The sequence below is a fragment of the Paramormyrops kingsleyae genome, chromosome 7 (assembly GCF_048594095.1).
Source record: "Paramormyrops kingsleyae isolate MSU_618 chromosome 7, PKINGS_0.4, whole genome shotgun sequence".
Lineage (NCBI taxonomy): Eukaryota > Metazoa > Chordata > Actinopteri > Osteoglossiformes > Mormyridae > Paramormyrops > Paramormyrops kingsleyae.
Genome location: NC_132803.1, coordinates 8,656,147 through 8,668,598, shown reverse-complemented (window position 1 = coordinate 8,668,598; position 12,452 = coordinate 8,656,147). Strand labels below are relative to the sequence as shown.

General features: G+C 48.2%; 1 protein-coding gene across 2 annotated transcripts; it reads right to left on the bottom strand.

The window, feature by feature from the left end:
- Positions 1–2,577: 2,577 nt before the first annotated feature.
- Positions 2,578–10,605, bottom strand: smarcb1b (SWI/SNF related BAF chromatin remodeling complex subunit B1b). 2 transcript variants are annotated; one of them, XM_023808242.2, is made up of 9 exons: positions 10,464–10,605; positions 9,382–9,493; positions 9,090–9,219; positions 8,603–8,740; positions 6,718–6,845; positions 6,428–6,594; positions 5,342–5,532; positions 3,246–3,377; positions 2,578–2,967 (listed from the first exon to the last, which is right to left on the bottom strand). In XM_023808242.2, the coding sequence occupies exons 1-9, from the start codon at positions 10,575–10,577 to the stop codon at positions 2,928–2,930; spliced, it is 1,152 nt and encodes a 383-aa protein (XP_023664010.1). In that variant the 5' UTR covers positions 10,578–10,605; the 3' UTR covers positions 2,578–2,927. The 2 variants fall into 2 exon arrangements, with proteins under 2 accessions (XP_023664010.1, XP_023664011.1); XM_023808243.2 differs by having other exon boundaries at positions 9,090–9,198.
- Positions 10,606–12,452: the final 1,847 nt, after the last annotated feature.

Below are 12,452 nucleotides of genomic sequence, written 5' to 3'. Positions count from 1 at the left end.
TAAAACCTGCACTTCAGAATTCAAGATGGCTGCTCCCTTTGTCAACAGAAGTGAAAGCTGTATTGATATACTGTGGTACCTCGGTTCTCGAACTTAATCCATTCCGGACTCCGGATCGACTCCTAAAAAGTTCGAGTTCTGATCGAATTTTTCCCATAAGAAATAATGGAAAACCAATTAATTGGTTCCCGGTCCCCCAAAATTACACCTAAATATGTTTCTTTTTTTTAGCATTTAAACACAAAATGAACAGGATAAAACAAGAAGAGCATTTTTTTTCTTAACGGCTTCCAAAACGATAAAGATCTTATCCCAACATTACCCCTGTCCTGCCCCGATCGTCCGCTCCTTCCGTGTGCCACGCCCCCTCCTTAACCTCGTGTGGGACACCCCATGTGATCAGCTGTTTCTGGTTGTTGTCATTAGTCCTCTGTATTAAGTCCGCGTTTCAGTTTGTTTCCCCAGTCCGGTCATTGGGTGCATTCGACTTGCTTACAGCGTTGGCTTAAAGCAACGCATTCTGATCCTGACGCAATGCATTACGGTTAGATGCATTGGGACCTCTCACCGGCTGCACAAACTGGAAGCACCTCCGTGACGACACACCTTTGCCCTTATTATTACAGTAACTAACAATAAATAAACCACTAACTTGCTTAGCTGGATAACTTGTCGGATTTAAGGCAGTCTAGGCTAAATGAAAGTGAATGAAGACGAAGGCCATTTAAACTGGGGAACCTTAAATCTAGTGAGAAATCCTGTTGTTTGAAACAGGTCCCTGGTATTGCTTAATGGCCTTCTGACTTGCTGTACTGGAACGTGGTTAACTTGGGTGTGATGTCATTCCCAGCTCCAACTTCCGACCTCCAAGGTAAATGGAACATAGCATCAGTCCCCAGAGAAGAGGAGGGGAGCTTCAAAAGATTGGGGCACTGCGGAATGGGGGCAAGCTCATTACTGCCGGTCCAACTCCAACTTCAAGAGGTGTGGGGGAAGGGGGGGCAGTCTGGTGAGTGAGGCCCCTCTGAGGAGTCAGGCCTGGTCAGCTGGCTGACTGACTGACCTTCATATGACCTTAGTATGGTTCCCTGCCAGAGAACCTCTGTCTTTCTGTCAGGAGCAGGTACTAGGTCAGCCCTGCAGACACGGGGAGACTGGCGGCTTAAATTCCTGTGGGGTATCGCCCCTCTTTTTACATCCCATGTCTCCCTGTCTTGTCCCTCCACCCCCCAATATCCGTTTACAGCAAATAACATGCATTCAGGTAACAAAGAAGATGAAATCGCTCGAGGGAGGAACCTCTCATATAATGGCTGCTTTAATTGCACTTTTGCGCATTTAATTACATGCATGCAGAATTAGACACGCGGCGCTTTGCGCACAGCGGCAACATGGTGAACGCCCTTACTCTCATTAGCCCTAAAGCCACCGCTAATGATGCCAGCTTTTTATATCTCGGGCAATAAGGGAAGAATGTCTGGGGAATCATTAAACCTGCAAGGGCCAGCAACGCGTTTATTCATCACCCAAAGCGCATTTTACTACTTGCGATCGTCTGAAATGCTCGCAGCTCGCGTGGAAGCTGCCTGGCAGCCTGACGCACCCCCTGCTGCCCCCGCGCACGTCTGGCCCAAGTTGCCGTAGCGAAGCAGTGCAAGATTCAGATGGGTGGTTATAAAAGTAAAATGCAGTGCAGACAGCTGTACATCAACAGGAAGCAGTGCAATATCCTCTCTGAACTACAAGAGCTACTGCGTTTTTCTTGTCTATGTGCAGTTACTAAGTGCAGTTTACACATATATATACACATATATATACACATACAGACACCTGTCCTATCTCCTTCCAATTACCCAGACTAACCCTATATATACAGTGATCCAGCCATGAGCAGCAGGGGGGGGGGGGGGGTTAAGCACAGCTGCCTCTTCCTCACTCACTTTCCCCACTATCTAAATGAGCTCCAAATGGTGCCAGGATTGCACCCCCCCCCCTCAGGACACCTCCCCGCAGGGTTCATAAAAAGCCAATGGAGGACATTTTGAGAAATAGTTCCAGCTGCTGTCAAAACATGAAGTGACCCCCCCCCCCCCCATCCCCCTCCCCAAAGCAAAAGCAGAGCCACGGCGTTCCTGCCACTAACATCCACATCTGAGCTAGTGATGTCACTGTGGCCTTCAGCGAAGCAGCATGCGTCCAGACGGGGGAACTGCAGCTCATCAGTGCATCCTGCAACTGCTAATACCTCATATGCCACTGACAGACCGAAACATGGATCTCACAGTCAGAGCTTTTCACCACGCAGATCCGGAACCGGTTCCCTGGGGTAGGGGGAGAGCCCAGACATCGGACAAACGCTGATAAACGGGAACAGCTGCATGAACGCTGTGCATTGGCGACAGAGCCCCAGATGCAAGGAAAATGGGTAAAACACAGTCCGGCGAACCGGTGACCCTAATGTGCCTACAACGTGTGAAAATGCATCCTGCAACAGCACCTTGCCTCATGCTGGGACTTCCAGAGACTGGTTCCAGGCTCTCTGTGACGTGGCAGGCGAAAGGAAAATCAGAGCAAATCTAGGCATTTTAAATAGACTTTATTTAAAAAGGCATTACTCAGTAAAACAGACCACAGCAGCTATACAAAAGGAAACGACCACCTGACAGCCTCCGCGCAGAGGCGAGGCGGGACGGCAGTCAGGCTCAGAGGAAGGCGACGGAAAGGGGGCGGGGCGGGGGGCGGAGCCTGGTCAGCATGACCGCGGCGGTCCGTCTGCCTCGAGCGGGAACAGGCGAGGCCTTCAGCAGAGTCTGGGGCGATGTCTCTGGTGCAGCTTGACGGGCGGCGCCTAGCAAGCGCCTGGGGGCCACCTCCGGCACCCCTTAGCAGTCTTTATATACAATATCACGCTTCGGTTTGATTCTTTTTTACCAGGCTGGCGCCGTGTTCGCAAGACGTCTCATGCGCCTGAAACAAAGAACAAGGAGACGTCTGAGGACGCAGAGTACGGCCCAGCACTGCAGAGAGCAGAGGCAGCGACGCAGCCTCGATTATACGCATGCCTCACAAAGCAGTCAATGCTGCTAAACATGCACCATGTCCCTCGAAAGCTGAGCCTGGACCCGTTCAGCCTCATCAGCGTACAGATCAATATTTAAATCGCTTGAGGGTTTTTTTTAGGTACTGCGGGGGCTCTGAGCCTCCATGTGACCCCCGGGGGGGGGTGAAGGGGAAGCAGGACCCACCTAGTGTTCCTATCCTGGTCTCGGATTTTTTTCTCCATCTCAGCGTCCGTCAGCGTCTCCAGCAGGGGGCACCACTGGTCGGCGTCTCCTGTATTGCGGATGGCTATCTCCACGGTGGGGAGGGGGTTCTCGCTGCAGGAAAGTTAGATCCTGGCTGAGAAAGACGGCGGGCATAGGAGGGACGCAAACGGCGGAGGGTGAAAGCGGCGCCGGGGCGAGTTGATATTTCACTTCCTCTTACGTTAATCTTGTTCTACCTCGATCGCTTCAGGGCTCGCTTTCAAAACATCATAATCTGTATTGTTCTGTGAAACAGCTTTGGGGGGGGGGGGGGGGGGGGTTGTGCAGTTTTCTGCCTGAGGCCAGCCGGGATCAGGCAGAGCGAGAGGCATCCATCAGTCCCAGCCCGCAGCACACGCTAATGGCAGGAAGTGTGTCGCTACGCTAAACGCGTTTCAGCACATCTGACAACGGGAGTCTGGCTCTTTTCACAGCGCACCATCGACGGGTTCGTTCCGAGTGCGGCGTCTACCGTAAAATCCGCAAACAAAAAGAATCTGGCCCCAGGGCTGTTTCCAAAATTGCCCCTTTCATGGTCTGACAAGCTGAAGTTGTCATATTCCTGGGGAGGGGGTTGGTTTTATGGATAATTTGAGGGTATTATACTTCAGAACAGCCTTGCAGCTGTAAGGGCATTCAGGGATATGAAAAGGCTGTGAATGAAGCCACTATTACATATTGTTCCTTTTAACCAAGGTTTGGCTTTAATCTCGTTCACAGCTTAAAAATAAAAAATAAACAAAAGGCACTGTGTACATCTGAGCCCAGTGTTTACTTGGGGCGTCAGCTGCATTCAACAAAGTGCTTTATCGACAAAAATATCTGTTCCACTGACACAAATGCTTAAATAGTCATGCTAATTTAATAGAGCTAAATATAACAAAACAAAACAAAAAAACTTAAACAGAATATGAGAGGCTGATAGCGGAAGGACTAAAGCTTTCCGAGGGATTCGAAAAAAAGAGTATTGACGTAAATCTGGACCAATTAAAGGGGACGGGGGGGGGGGGGGGGGGGAAACACATCTGGTCATCAGATTCCCTCTCAACCATCAAGAAATGCCTCAAGACTCAAATGTTCTTCTGGGATCACTTCAAGTCCTACAGATCTCTTACCAGGTCTATTGTGTTCCTTAAAAGCACTTATTGTTGCATGTTGCCCGTTAACAGTTGTCTTTTTAGGCTCTTGCTACGTTAGAAAGGCACCAGTTACTGGTCACCCACTGGAAACGGAGCCCAGGGGAGTCGACTGCTCGACAGCTGAATGTTTGTAATGTACAATCTGCCAGGCTTGTGTGTCGCTTTGGACACAATCGGCTGCTAAGTAAGTATGTTTTCACTGATCAGGGAGAAGCAGCAAGTCATAGAGGGAGAGTATCGGGCTGTGCGGGCGGAGTGACCTGGTGAACCAGGACAGCATTGGAGGGGGAGGGCGGGGCTTGAACGAAGAACGCCAGCAGAAAAACACGGACATGTCTGAGGAACTAAAGAACAGTCCAGCACTTCAGAGACCGGGGCAAAACAGCAGCTGACAGTGAAGGACAGAGGCAGGTCAGGCAGGAATCAGCAAGCCAATCAGGGCAATCGTAAACTGCCGGAATGGCGGCGTTCGTTTTCTTTGCAAAAACAAGGGATTATGTGGAAGCACTTCACACGCGAAACTGGGTGGGGGGGGGGGGGGGAGGGGGTACTGATAAATGTGTTTGAGAGTGGTCCTAAATGCAGCCAGTAAACAGGATGCAGTCCAGAGACCCGCTTCGTGAGTCATGGGTTTCTGCCTGAGTGGCCGGCCACCCCCCCCCCCCCACAACTCCAAATGGAGCCAAGACTCTATTGATTGGCTTTACAAAAAAAAAAAAAGAGGGGGGTGATAGTAAACTGAACCATTATTCTGAAGTCAGTTTTATGAGTGTGTGAAAGAAAATGATTAAGACTTCAATGTAAGCATAAAAACTATCAAACCCGGCTCTTGGGGACTCCAACACCAAAAGGCGTTGGGATGCAGCGAATGCTCCCTTCCAGTAGGGGGCGGCGTACCTGAAGGCGTACGTCCTCTGGTGCCAGCTGAGCTGGCCGCGGATGCTGTAGGCGATGGTGGTGACGAACTCGCCGCCCAGACCCAGCTCGGAGCACAGCTTAAGGGCAAATGTCTCCGGCGAGTTGTCCTTCTCCGACATGTCCCACTCGAACTGGTCCACCAGGGAGATGTTCCCCACATGGATGTTCAGCTGTAGGGAGGGAGACCAGGTATGACATCCCAGTTTGAGACCCTACTTCTTAAGGCACTAAAATCACGAACCGACTGCATGCTGCTACAGTATCTGCCAAAAAACTAAAAAACAGCACAATAGAAACTTATTCCAAAAGCAGCCCAAGGTAAGGATTCATTGATTCCTTCCAAAGAAAACAGTTAATGCTCAAGGCAAAGAAAGACAAGCCAACTTCAATGACAGCTCTGGAAAACGTCCATCAAAGCGCCTCCGTCCATCCGTCCATCCATCCATCCATCCATCCATCCATCCCCCATAACAGCTTTTCCAGTACAACGACCATGAAGCCTAATCCGGGCTCACTGCAGGCTCTCACATGTAAAACGCAATCTTCCTATATGACTAGGATACATCACAGAAGCATTTTTCCCAGGCAAAAGAAATGCCTGGCTTTTCTCTACTGATTGCCTAGGCATTTAGTTCAAAGCAGGAAAACAGAATTACAATTAGTTGCTTTGATGAGTCGTATTTGAAGTCACAAACTTCCCCCACCAAAACTGGTTATGCATTAATTTTCCATTGACCGTCAACCCAGTACAGAGTCACAGAGAGGCTGGAGCCAGTCCCAGGAAGCAGAGGGGACGAGGCAGGGGGCTGCCCGGGACCGGAAGGGACAGTCCGTCAGAAGGTACACAAGCTACGGACAATTTAGCTAACTGCATGCTTTTGGATTGTGGGTGGGAAGTGCAGCACTCTAGAGAGAACAGGCACACACAGGGCAGGGAACGGGAAGTCAGCGTGCTTTTTTTTTATATAAAATCTGCTTCACAGAAGCACCTTTCACTCAAGGGTGAGAAGGGAAGTGATGGGGGGGCACTTAAAGCTGCAGTGCTGCAGATATAGGTCTGGATACCTTGATGATGACCCTCTGATCTGTCTGCTCATCTAGGATGCTGTCCGTGGGGTAGGACTCGATCTGCTGGCGAATGGCCGACGCGATGGCGGGGACGAAGGTCAAGGGATTCAGGTCTAGGTCGTCGCACAGGATCTCGGCGAACATCTCCGGGGTCATGAGCTTCTCTGGAGGGTGGGGGGGGAGGGGGAGACTCAGCGTATCACAACTGGGAGAAGGCGGGGCCACTGTCCTCTAAAACGAACGGAGGTGGGGTCGTGACCCCGACCCACCCAGCCCCACGGCCGTACCATTCATGTTCCACGTGAAGGCGTCCCTCAGCTTCTGTCCATCGATCTCCATGTCCAGGCGGATGGGGACCAAGACCTCCAGCTGGGTGGCGTTCTCGTGGATGACAGCAGGGTCATGGTCATCGAAGCTAAGGCGAGGAGAAAAACAAGAAATCATGTGTAAACACTCAAGACAGATGATTTCGACATAAAATTTGGAGAGGAGTGATAAAATGAGGGGGAGGAGGATGAACTGCCACTCCACTGTTATTTACTCAGATACTGCATAAGGAATTGCGGAAATTTCCAGAGAAAGTTTATGAAACACAAATGTGTCATGCCCTGGTTGGGTTTGTTCATTGAGATTACAATTATGGTAAGATGTCATGAGATTTACTTTGGTAAATTTGGGAGGGGGATACAGATGGTCACAGCTGCACCTATGACAGCCCAGAGGAGCATGATGTCTTGGCAGCTCAAGGTGTGAAACGTCCTGGAGGCAAGGTGACAACAGAGCTGCAGATGGCCTTGGCACCCCCCCCCCTCCCTGTCCAAGGCCACAGAGACCGCTGGGGGCCAGGGACATTCCCCCTTGTTATGACTGATGTACAGTGAGAATTCACCATTCCCAGGAAATACAATCGTGAACTGGGTTTCCCACAGTACGAATCTCCAGCGAGCGCACCCAGTGCACCCCGGCAACCAACAGCACCATCATAAAAAAATATTTTGCTCTGACAGGGATTAAAATACGAAAGAAACATGATCGTTACACTTTCAGGCGCAACAATTATTGCCTGATTTTTGCTGCCAGTCATTAAAAACTATGGAGCCTTTTGAAACTGACACCTGAAATTACTGCAGAAAGGTTATGTCCTTATGCAGGTATAAAGCTGAACCAGGACTCAATCATATGATAGACCATGTATAGGGATATATATATAAAAAAAAGATATTACTGATTAATGATGCCTTCAGTGCCCCAGTCTAGAATTCAGTTTCCACAAAATCAACAATGAGGGAAAAACAAAACAAAAAAAAAACAGGCCGGACGTGGTGGTAGACATAGGTGACAGGACCACGAGAATAACATTTAGGATCACAAGTGGAGATTGTAATCGAGGAGACTGCAGGTATCCCGTTACAGGCGTGTGTCGTGGTCATGTTGTAGGCCCTCTCTGGCTCGCCATGACGAGAAACGGGAGGTCTGCGAGATTTCCGAGTGAAAGGTCACCGTCAAGAACGGAGTCCATCAAGAAAGGAGCTGAGTCAGGAAGTGGGGGCTGCTCGTGTTTTCCGTAGGATGCAAAGGAAAAAAACAACAGCTGAGAGCAAGAGGGGAGAGCCAGGGGGAAAATAATCATACAGAAGAGCCCCCACTCAGGCAGGGCATGACCTCACAGAGCTGACGGTGTTTACGGATTACAGATTCTTTCTTAACCACAGGGAACACAGGAAAGATGCAAGAGGACGCAGGCACAGTTATAAGGCAAACAGGAGGAACTAGACGGGAAATTTCAGCGCCCCCCCCCCCCCCCCAATGTCCAAAATCCAATAGAATGTCAGACCTAGGGGCCTATTTCAGCCTAGAAAAAAACAAGTCGAGCTGAGAATTCAATACGAAGCATCACCTGATAATATCGAGCAGCTTAAACAAAACTGAAGCATTTGGTAAAATGAATCTGCGAAGTCCGACCTCCAAGGATGCGTCTCAACACACAGAAAAGTGGAAAGTTCCATGCAAAGAGAGGCAGCGTTGCTGAGGCAGCCGGCGCCCTAAGAACACAAGGGATGACAGTCCAGACAGACGCCTGAACGGCAGACAGACGCAGTGCCATGAGCAGGGACAGGGAGAGACGGACAAACTCAGCAAGCGGCTTTCTCTCGCTCGCCTGAGGGGACTCACCAGAGGGGGAAGGTGCGCTTCTTGTCACGGCCCACGCGGTTGCGGTTGATGGTGGTGGAGCAGGGCACAGCATCCAGGTGGTGTGAGCTATTGGGAAGTGTGGGGACCCACTGGCTGTTCCGTTTCGCCTTCTGTTCCCTGCGGACAAAGTGGCCCATCAAACACCATCCAAATAAGGGCATATGTAGCAGCCAATCACAAACCCTCTATTCAACCCCTTACTTCCATACAGCAGTCCTTCATGCCCACCAATGATATAGCACACCAAAACCCATCAAGAGAGTAATGGAAGGAGAGGCTCTAAAATTAAAGCAGCAGTCATTAGATGTTATATCTGACGGTATCTAACTTTACCCTTCCCTAAGCAAAAGCATGGATATTTTACTACTGAAATTCATTGTTTAGCTATTGCTTGTTTACATGGCTTACACTTCTCCCCAGAATTCTCCATCACTGCAGCACTTTCCGGAGGCTTTGAAACACACACCTGAGATAGGCTGGGGGCTCTGTGCTGATGGACACGGCTTTGTACTTCTCATCATTGCCCTCGAAGATCTCCTCCACTTCAGATGCCTTCAGCAGAGTCACACTGGTGGCTAGAGTTGTGTAACCATGATCTAACACAGAGGAAACACTGAAAATACTGCCATACAGAAGATGCGGCTTTATGGTTATTTGATTAGGTCTGGGAGGAATCATCTGCAGACAGAGAGCTCAATCTCTCACTGCCCCGTGACACCTCAGAATGGGACAATGACTGGGATAAAGTCTACACTCACCGTGTGACGACGCTACTATTTTCTTTCTTTCCTCCACCGAAGCGAGTCTCCTCCAGAGTGATGGGTACCTTTTGTACAGGGAACCCCTGAACATGCGCAGATAATTTCCTACCTGTCTCGAGGGGAGACAGCAGACATCAGTGAAGCTATGAAACCAGCTAGCTGTGTAATATTAAAGTCATAAAATGTTTCCAATGGGAGCTGGCTGACTTGTTTATGATTATATGTTATGCCTCAAATTTTTTTGCAAAAAGAAAAAACAAACATCTGTCCTCTCACAAGTACAGCAGCATGATGGAAAAAGGTCACCGTTAACAAATCTAAAACATGTGCTCTTAATGTTTTGTAAAGAACAAGTCATCTATATTTCTCCGTCATGATTAATCGCCCTGACCGTTAACGACCCTGTAATTAAAACCATCGTGACCTCATATGGTTACTTTTGAGTTAAACAGTACAGACAAGAGTAGTGCTGCCCTTTCGGCGATGGAGCTGCGTTCGCATTATTTTCATTGCTTTTAAGATTATGTCATTAACTTTTTCTTTAAAAAAGTGGGAATTTCACTAAAACACGACTGGACACGTAAATATTACAGACGTCAAACACCCACGAGCTAGGTGAGCTTACAATTTCGGTTCAGTTATTCCTGTTGGCATTATAATAAAAACAACACATGTCAAATTCAACATACGTGAAAACATGGTATAATATGACGTCTATGCCCCAATAACAAAACAAAACAAACAAAAAAAAACAGAGCGACAACGCAGGCCTGTGTCTTACTGACACTTCGGAAGCACGAGCAGCAGACTGGCGACAGTACCCTCTGGAGAGAGTAAGATAGTTAATCCAACAGGACTACAGAAACAGTACTGGTGCGTATAAATAGGGACCGAGGTCAACCCAGTACACAGTTCATTCATTCAAAACCAAGCCGTTAACTAACCAGCTAGCTAATCAGCTAGCTGCGAGCCAGATCTCCTGACCTAGAACTGTTTCCGAAGCCCAACTAACTAGCTGCACGCGCTCCTGAGATCAAATGCACGCGTTAAGCGGGTACATAGTGCAGCAGCATGTATACCTCTGATCCAATCATGTAAAAATCCCCATCTTCTTCTAGCTGAAATTTAAGAGGCTTCTGCCCAAAAGTTTTGCTTAGCGCCATCTTGGCTGTGAGAAATGAACCATTGCGCATGCGCAAAGTTAACGGCGTACCCTCTACGTCTGCAGCGTACAAGCAGCGACCGTGTTGCTTGGCATAGTGTTAAAAGCACGTGTCACAACGTATACAGTTACGTCTGAAATATCCAGTGTAACGGAGGATCGTTTCTTTAAGTGTGTCACTGACTACAGACGGCGCTGCGTGTAAAATAACAATAACTCAAAATAATAGCCCTTGTCTTGAGCAGCAGGGCGTAGTTAAGCCTATTTTAGGCGGGCTTTAGCCCCCTAATAAATGTGTATTTATTTGCTTAAGTCATAAATAGTTCGCCATCCCCCCCCCCCCCCCCAGTCATAAATATTTTGCCATCCCTCAGTAAAGACTCAGCCCCCCCATCCATTTTAATTACACCCCTGCTGAGCAGCATAGGGGAGTATGTCCAGGCAGCAGGACACCCTGAGCTTGATTACAGCACGTCGACAGTCTCACACGCTATGTTTAATTTACTGCCTAAGTCCGGAGAAGACACTCATCATTATTTTTTTCTTCCCAAACGTTCTCCTGGCTTTTCGTGATCTCGATATAAGAAAATTTATCTCAAGATCATGTGAAAATTTACTTGTGATCTTAGCCAAAGTTGTTTACTGCCTGCTTCACTGTGCACCACTACATCAGCACACAAGATGATGCTGTTGGAAAATCTCCGTTTGAACCCTATAATGAAGGTTAATAATCAGTCTTACTCAAATTGTATTGTTTCTGACCATTACTTCCTTTAACAATCTAATAGATATATAGTGAGTAGAAGTAATTATACCTGCAGTCAGGGACGGATTATGGGTGTGGGCCCCTGGGCAAAACGTTTGCGAGGGCTCCCCCCCCCCCCACCACCACCACCAGCACCACCACCACAATCACCACAATTCAAGGGTCCTTGGCAGCCAAACGCCCTCCCTCCATGTTTCCATCAGAGGCCCTATAGGGTCAGGATCAAAGAATGTAGGCCCTCTAAAATAGACAAACAAAAATACATTGTTGATAAGCGTTGCAAATTGTTTTGGGCTAGGGGCCCCACGGGTTCCCTGCACCCCAAGGGCCCCTGGGCAGCGGCCCCGCTGGCCCGGTCCGTAATCCGTCCCTGCCTGCAGTCTGTGCTTATGTCCTCTCGATTACAGATCAGAAATTAGACTTATTCAACCTTATCTCATTGAAATACTCCCTTTTACTGGAAAACTAATTCAATGCTGTGGTTTAGTTCTCCTCTATTTCTCAAGTGAGGAACACCTGTATAATGATTGTATAGCACTGACAGACGTGCTGCTGTTTCTGCTTGTGACAGTCCGTGATCAAAGTAAAATCAAATGTGCTGGCCGATGATGATGTGTAATAAAATTAAGCTGCTAAACTTGTCGTGAGTTCACTGGTGAAAATAAAGTTGTGATCTCAATATAGTGAAAGCTGTCAGACAACAGTGTGGCCTCCTCCTGCCTTGCTTCCACAAGAAAACAAGGGAGGATTTAGCCTCTGCTGAGCCGTTGGATTTTTGTACAAAGCAAAATTTCACCGCATTCTGATGACAGTTCCTCCGGAAACGATTTGAACATTCAATGCTGTTTGGTACCTGCCCAAATCAAATTTATTGTCTTAACCACAGGCTTCAGGACATGAGCGTGCTGCTGGATGATGCAATGATAGTTAAAAAAAATCAGAGGTGTAAAGAGTACCTGAAAACCATACTTGAGTAAGAGTACAGATACCTTACTGTATAAATTACTCCATTACAAGTTACAAGTCACCAATTCCAATAAGACTTGAGTAAAAGTCGTAAAGTATCCAATTTTAAAAGAACTTAAGTATTTTACTCGTACTGAATGTAGGCTCAAAGAACACCAAGAAATGTGGAAAACA